Here is an 8,468-nt window from a genome sequence, read left to right on the forward strand (position 1 = left end):
GTTGTCTACATCTTGATGTTAATTAAAGCATCGGACAAACTCAATCTGTATAAAAGGGATAAGACGTGGCTCATGAGTGTAGAAATATACTAGAAAGAGGTACTGAAGATAGGGATTATTTCCATGTGTGGGGGGGGGTGTTGCATCATAAGGTCTGTCATTAAGTCAAGTGGTGTGGCATCTGATTAAAATACAGATCTATATTTCGTTTTGTTTTTTATATACTTTCGATGGCCTTCACTACATGAAGATCTGACAAGTTGTAGTGATAGGTCGCGTCAGAGGTCATACGAGCGGCTTTTGATCCTATGAAGTCAGACATTTGATTAACCAATCAGCATTGATGTTACTAGTGGATAACCCACTAAGCTCACTGTAACAGACCGTTTCATTAGCTAATTCCTCACACCATTCAGAACACATCCATGATAACAACTCTTCCAGATCCTATTGTTGTAAAGACAAGTAAAACAGAATTTTGAACTATAAAAACGAAACGAAATAGGATCTGTGTTTTAATCAGATTGGTGGCATGGTTTCAATTCCCTGCTTTTATGTGACAAGGAGTAGGGTTTCCTCCACTGCTAAAGACCCCTACAAGCAAGTGAATTAATTAAATAAAATTGAACCATGTGTTAGTCCTGAAATGACCTAGTTTGTGTCGAGTGGATGTTAAACCACATTTCTCTCTCTTTCAAAGTAATATCATGGATAAAAACCAATATTTCACATTGTGCGTAAGGGTCTTTAGCAGTAGAAGGACCTGGAAAAACCCACGAGGTTGGACAGGTGACCCTACTCCTGTCACATACAACCGAGCAATCGAAAGACGCCAGTTGACTCAATGACAGATACAGCGCACACGTGCTAAAGATTCGGCCATCCAACCCCCTTATTACTTTTAACATGAAATATTGTGAGGTAAATACACCCAGCAAACAGAGAATAATATTTAAAGTTGAAAGTGCTTTTCTTCCCCCCCCCTCCAAGTACAAATAACATGGACTTTATAATACCATGTTAACTTGAACAGCTTGTTTTATTGGATATTTATATAGAAGTATATACATGTTGGTGAAGAATCATTAGCATAACGAACGTGACAAGAAGTAGGGTTGCCTGTCCAACCTCGTGGGATTTCTCTGGGTCCTCCGGTTTCCTCCCACTGGCTAAAGAACCCTACGCGCAATGAATTATTGAAATAAAATTGAACAATTTGTTAGTCCTGAAATGACCTAGTTTGTGTCGAGTGGACGTTAAACCCCATTTCTTTCTCTCTCCATTAGCATAACATTAGCATATCCTTTACAGTATCATGGGCTAAACTAGAATTTATTTCTTTATAAGCCATTAGTAAATCAAACTTTATTGGATATTTATGTAGAAGTAGGCCTACAGGGGCGAAGAATCGTTAACATGACATGAGCATATCCTTTACATGTTATATGGGCTAAACTAAAATGCATTTCCAAATAATGGTAGGCCTAGTGAAATGAAAAATATCCTACTTTTCTGCACCGACTGGGCTAATGAAGACGAGCATATACTTAATGCAGTATGTTAGAAGGGAAATTTTTGCCCAGGCAGCGGCACTACGTCTACTCTTATCTCGAATTCCAACTGTCAACGATTCTGTAAAGTGCATTCCAATGTGTAGCCCACACAGAGCATCGATTTTTGTCCCATCTGAATGACTAGACACTGTTCAAGCCAGGCCCCTTTTTCTTGCACTACTGACAAGGTGGAACCATGCGGAAAGGTAGACCTTGTGGATTTTCAAACAAAATTACATTGCTAAACCAAAAATAATGGTAGAGATAGTACATTTTCAAACACGAATGAAATGAAATAAAATGGGATGGGGTTTAACGTCCTACTGTTCTGCTCCGACGGGGCTAATGAAAACAAGCATATGCCATACAGTGTGCTATGAGGGAATTTTTGCCTGGACAGTGGTGCTACAGCCTACTGTTATATCAAATTCCAACTGTCAAGGGATCTTTTACATGCACGCCAATGTACACGGGACCTCAGTTTTTTGTCCCATCCAAACGACAAGACAGCTGTCTTTAGGCCCTCCATCCTGCACTGACAAGGGGAAACCACCGCACCTACTACATAATAAATTTACAAACATTACATGCATTTTTAATCTATAGTTATAAAATTAGGAGCATTATCATTTTATTCATTTCTTTTCATGGGGAATGGGAACAATTTACTTACCCCAATGAAAGCTGCATTAATTAAAAGCCAAGAGACGGAGCCGAGCGAATACAAAGTTGTAGTATATAAATCAAGTTGAACAAGATTTCGAACAACCAGACCGAAGTTGTTTCAGTTGTTTCGAACGAAACAATAAATAGGTAATAATATTCTCCTCACTGTTTACAATCGGAAGGGACAGTAATATAAAATATAAAGTATACATGTCATCCCTTTAGTCATAAAAGATGCATGTAACGGTAAAATAGCCATTCAGAAGCGGTTTATTGTAGTGGCCGGGTAGAATTTGACATTCGCCGTACTTGATTTGTTGGTGCATACAGAAGCATATCCAAAGCTGTTGGATTCAGCCCTCTGTTAATTATGTGTGAATTTTATACTGTTTTTTTTTCCGTATGGACCTTATAATACATTCTATTATAAGGTCCATATTTTTTAAAAGACCCATAGAATGTTCTTGAAGAAAGATTTGCTCTCTATACACCGGTAAGTAGGATACTGCATGGTTTTTCAGGAATAGGGGTGGGGGGGTAAGATGTCCAAATGCCTATGGTTGGCGCCTGCGCGTGGCATCATAAGGTCTGTTAACTGGCTTCTTTTCGATTTCCCGTTTGTACATGACAAGAAGTAGGGTTGCCTTTCCAACCTTGTGGGTTTTCTCTGGGTCCTTTGACTGTTAAAGACCCCTACGTGCAGGAAAATTATTGAAATAAAATTCAACCATTTTCTAGTCCCAAAATGACTTAGTTTGTGTGGATGTTAATCTCTTTTGAATTTATCTTCCAGAAATGAGCACCATGTCATCGAATGTGAAGATAACTGATTTACCATGGGAACATATAATATGCCGAAAAATTTTTCCATGTCTGAGAATTAGCACACTATTTGGTTTGCGTTGTGTAAGCAGAGAATTAAAAGCATTAGTTCAACTCTACTTTAACACTCTGTTTTCCTTAAACATCTCCCGGTGTTCTGGGAAAATGACAGCTGTGGCTTTTGAGATAATGACTTGCAATAATTATTGTATAAAAGTATTGAACTTAAGTAACTCTCGAGATTTTTTGTCGAATGATGGGCTAGTCCCAGTGTTGAGGAGAAATCCCCTTTTATCTGTGATAAACTTTGCTTCGTGTTCGGGTCTCAGTAATGTAAGTCTGCAGTCGTTGGCATCTGAGTGTCCAAGCCTAAAAACTTTGATATTACGAGATTGTCATTGGGTGAACGACGATGGTTTGTTGAGTGTTGCTTTACGGTGTGATCAACTAGTTACTTTAGATTTGACCGGATGTTGGAACTTAGGTAATAATACATTAAAAATTGTCATTGGGAAACTTGAAAAGTAAGTCTGACATTACGTTAATCTAATATTGTGAAAGCTGTTAATTTGGTTATCTGGTTGCTGCACTATATGATAGGGGTGAGGTGGGGATGGCCGATTGGTTAAGCATGTATGCGCTGTATCATAAGATCTGTCATTGAGTCAACTGGCGTGGTTTCGATTCCCCTGTAGTGTAGCCTGTCAAACCTTGTGCATTTTCTCCGGGTCCTCTGGTTTCCTCCCACTGCTAAAGACCCCTACTACTCGCAAGCGAATTATTGAAATAAAATTGAACCATATGTTGGTCCCAAAATGACCTAGTTTGTGTCGAGTGGAAATTAAACTCTCTCTCTCTCTCTCTCTCTCTCTCTCTCTCTCTCTCTTTCTTTGACTTTTTTAACTCTATTAATTTGGAACTACTAATAATTAAGTGAATTTATGTTTCAGTCTTGAGGTTTTATCTCTAGCTAAGATATATGGTGTAACCAATGATACAGTTAACATACTAGCACAGACCTGTAAACGATTAAGACATTTAAATATACATGGTTGCTGGAGAGTCACTAATGATGCTATTTGGTAAATATTGTTCCATTAACTATAAACATACATATGCCTATTACCTGCATATCATATAAAGGGGGTATGGGTGGCCGATAGTTCAGCTCTGAACGTAGGTCTCATTACACTCCCCCTGTACGTTCAGGAACTGTCCTACTGAATCTTTGCCGAAAAAATTTCACTTCCCAGTAAATTTTACTGGGCAACTTTTTACTGCTAAACAGTCGCGTACGTCAGTCCCTATGAACGCCTGCACAGTATAAATGAACATCTTAGTGAGAAAATAAGACCTTGCTTGCCTCGCTAGAGCCAGTATGAGCGACACAACATGCTGTCTTCTGACCGACTTGGCGGACTTCATTGAAAGGGTAATGCACAAATTTACAAACTCGGTCATATAAGATGAATCAAAATTTAGGTAAGCCTGGGTTTCCTCACACTGCTAACGACCCCTACGCACAAGTGAATTATTGAAATAAAATTGAACCATGTGTTAGTCACGAAATGACCTGGTTTGTATTGAGTGGACATTAAACTCTGTTTCTCTCTCTCTTTCACTGTCCTGCGGGGTGGGGTGGGGATGGCCGAATGGTTAGCACATGCGTGCTGTGCTGTGTCATAAGGTCTGTCATTGAGTCAGCTGACGTGGTTTCGATTCCCCGGTTGTAAGTAACAAGGAATAGGGTCGCCTGTCCAACCTCATGAGTTTTCTCTGGATCCTCCGATTTCCTGCCACTGCTAAAGACCCCTACGCGCAAGCGAATTATTGAAATAAAATTGAACCATATGTTAGTCCTGAAATGACCTAGTTTGTACCGAGTAGAGGTTAAACCCCATTTCTCTCTCCCACTCTTTCTTTCTCCCTCTCTGTGTGGATGAAGCATGAAAGGATAATAAACCCCATTTAATTTCTCATGGATTATATCTTCCATGTCCAGTCAGGTGGTTGATGCACAGGCCTGGTTTCGTAAAATCGAGGATTATGTACAGTTTTGTATAGTTGCCAATTTTATTAATTGTTTATGACTAAATGTTGCTTTCTGGGTTTTATTGCAGGTTGTTAGGAGAATATTGTTCATCTTTAAAATTACTTCAAGTCAAAGACTGTCGTGATATCAACGAAATAAGCTTAAGTAAATTGAGGGCGAAGAAAGTGAGAATAGATGTGGCTCCACCTGTTAGTGCTCCGAACTTGGCAAAACTATCCAGATTGTCATTAAACTTACAGACATAATCAAAACATAAACACTACGATGTTAACTGTCTTTTTCTCTCCCACAGCCCCGACCCCTTACAACCTTACAAAACGAGTCAGTCTTCTGAATTTGAGTGCTCAAACTATAGACCGACTCGATTTGTCTCCTGTGCAGAAACATCTCTACAGCGCACTCAATTTGGACTCTTCTGTCCTCAGAAGATATCCCATCTCGTCCAGTCCAACCTGGAAGAAACAGTAGACAAAATGGTGGAATACAACAACTGTAGATAAAATTGGTGTATTTGATGCTAAAAAGCACATAAGATGGACGAGAAAACTTTTCGGTACATATAGCCAATGATTACTATATCCACTTTATGGCAAGTTCACACCAATCTAATTAAAATTGATTCTGCTATCTTAACTCAAAGTCACAAAAAGAGACCTTCCGTAAAAACAACTTTGCCAATTATTGAAAACACTCATAATCCCCTCAGACGCCAGTGACGTCACAGTGACGTTTATTCCTTAATTACCTATATACAGCCGGTGTGTTTATTCATTAACACCTGACTGATTCCTTAATCCCCTAATTAAATAAAACAATTGACTGGAGATGTGTATAGACAGTGATATATTGTATAGATAACTATGTGTAGTCCCTGTGACGTCGGGGGGTTGGATGGCTGAATGGTTAGCGCGCGCTGTATCATAAAGTCTGTCATTGAGTCGACTGGTGTGACAAGGAGTAGGGTCGCCTGTCCAACCTCGTGGGTTTTCTCCGGGTCTTCCGGTTTTCTCCCACTGCTAAAGACCCCTACGCGCAAGCGAATTATTGAAATAAAATTAAACCATTTGTTAGTCCCGAAATGACCTAGTTTCTGTCGAGTGGACGTTAAACCCCATTTCTCTCTCTCTACCCTGTGACGTCACCAGCCAATCAACCTGATTAAGGGTGTAATTGAAACATTGAAAAGCATTTTTGGGTATCCAATACTTAAACATTAATATGTCGAATAATTTTAACCGGATTGATGTGAACTTGCCGTAATGTGTATATAGTTACCACTGGCTATAAGTACATAAAATCTAGTTTTATCATCTTATGTGGTCTTTAATGGTAAATAAACTGATCTTATCAGCCATATATATTTCTGCTGTTCACTCGATTTCCATGTCTGAAATAGTCTTCCGGAAGAGCTTCTACTGCAAATCGAATCGTCCTTTGGTGCAGATATTTATTATGTCAATGTCTTGATTGCCTTTGATGATGTAGAGCCAATCTGATTAAAACACAGAGCTTCAGCCGTGTTTTGCCTGGAACTGTGGGTAATCCACTAGTAACATCAATGCTGATTGGTTAATCAAATGTCTGACGTCATAGGGTCAAAAGCCGCTCGTATGACCTCTGACACGACCTATCGCTACAACTTGTCAGATCTTCATGTAATGTAGGACATCGAAAGTATAAAAAAACAAAACGAAATATAGATCTATATTTTAATCAGATTGATGTAGAGCATAATGTGCAAGTAATTAATATGTCATGTATCTATTTTGGGATTGAGTAGCAGGAGGACATCAGCTTATTGGTTTGTTAATTAGTTTGTGGTGTAGTGTAGGCTACCTTGTACTACGTATATGTTGCCTTGAATCTGCAATGTTGGAATTGACATTGTGTTCTTCCATGGACAGACTTCTAGTGTAAAATAACTACCAAAGCCATTTTGATATGTTAATTTGGAAGTAAACAGTATAAAAATACAGAATGTACTAGAAACCTATACAATATTCACACAAGGCTAAATCTATTTGTTAAGGCCAGCTCAATTTTTTTCAAGGTCATTGAGATGTAAATATAAGGTTAGAGAACGTGATTGTTGGCAAGATTGCAGGTTAGGGTAAGCATTGGGGCTAGGTCTAGGGTTAGGGTTGGCAATTGGCATTAGCGCTAGCCCTGTTTACTACTCGTGACCTATGGCGAAAAAATGAGCTGGCCTTATCATTTAGCACTAACCATGATTCAACCTGTTTATTGACCTATAAAATAAGATTAGGATATTGATAAAGCTGTGAGCAGTAAATACTTATTGCGTTGGCTTTCCTTCAGCGTAAAGCTCTGAATTAAACTTATTTCAAGCAAATCAAAAGTAGTAAAGAGATTTGTCTACGATATCACCCATGGTGGAAGTGGACGTAAAACTATAGGAAAGAATAAGAAGTAGTAAAGAGAATTAACCACATTTCATCAGTTTCTGATCAGTAAGTTTAGTAATTTATCCTAAAGTTAGCCTCATTTGTCATAATTATCCAGTTGTAAATTTTAATGGGAAATATCCTTTCCTTTTTCGTGATAATTATCCAGTTGTACATTTTAATAGGAAATATCCTTTCCTACTTTATGCATAAGTGTTTACAATTCGACCCATTTGTGATATGACTTTGAATTCAATTAGGCCTAAAAATACCAGAATTTATCAAAGAAAGCAAAAATTATACAGAATCATGGGAGATAACAAATAAATTCTCAAAGGCCTACTTGTCTTTCTATAAGTCATTAATATTACTTGTCTACGTCGTAGACTCTATGATATCACCTTAGGTGGAAGTGGACGTAAAACTAGAAACGAGCGAACGAACGATTAATATTATTAGCATATTTTATTATATAAATATATATATTTTGTAGGGATTAATTTATGTACTTATCTATATAATGAATAAATTGTTGTCATTACTATCCACTTGTAAATTATGAATAAAATAAAATGGGGTTTAATGTCCTACTGTTCTACACAGATGGACATATGTCATACAATGTGCGATGAGGGAAAGAGGGGGTTGGATGGCCAAATGGTTAGCATGTGTACTGTATCATAAGGTCTGACATCGATTCCCCGGTTGTATGTTACAAGGAGTAGGGTCGTCTGTCCAACCTTATGGGTTTTCTCCGGGTTCTCTAGTTTCCTCCCACTGCTAAAGACCCCTAAGTGCAAGCGAATTATTGAAATAAAATTCAACCATATGTTAGTCCTGAAATGACCAAGTTTGTGTCGAGTGGACGTTAAACCCCATTTCTCTCTCTTGATGAGGGACATGTTGCCCCAGACAGCAGCGACACTAAGGCCTATACTTATTTCAAATTCCAACTGTCAAGGGTTCGTT

General features: G+C 38.4%; 1 protein-coding gene across 3 annotated transcripts; it reads left to right on the forward strand.

Moving 5' to 3' along the window:
* Positions 1–2,293: 2,293 nt before the first annotated feature.
* Positions 2,294–8,045, forward strand: LOC126812057 (F-box/LRR-repeat protein 15). Of its 3 annotated transcripts, none has more exons than XM_050538228.2 (4): positions 2,294–2,366; positions 3,013–3,565; positions 3,992–4,123; positions 5,162–8,045. In XM_050538228.2, the coding sequence occupies exons 2-4, from the start codon at positions 3,015–3,017 to the stop codon at positions 5,337–5,339; spliced, it is 861 nt and encodes a 286-aa protein (XP_050394185.1). In that variant the 5' UTR covers positions 2,294–2,366; positions 3,013–3,014; the 3' UTR covers positions 5,340–8,045. The 3 variants fall into 3 exon arrangements, with proteins under 3 accessions (XP_050394185.1, XP_055955134.1, XP_055955135.1); XM_056099159.1 differs by lacking the exon at positions 2,294–2,366 and adding an exon at positions 2,387–2,712; XM_056099160.1 differs by lacking the exon at positions 2,294–2,366 and adding an exon at positions 2,387–2,712 and having other exon boundaries at positions 3,013–3,525; positions 5,162–5,300.
* The last annotated feature ends 423 nt before the right edge of the window (positions 8,046–8,468 follow it).

The sequence above is a fragment of the Patella vulgata genome, chromosome 2 (assembly GCF_932274485.2).
Source record: "Patella vulgata chromosome 2, xgPatVulg1.2, whole genome shotgun sequence".
Classification (NCBI taxonomy): Eukaryota; Metazoa; Mollusca; class Gastropoda; family Patellidae; genus Patella; species Patella vulgata.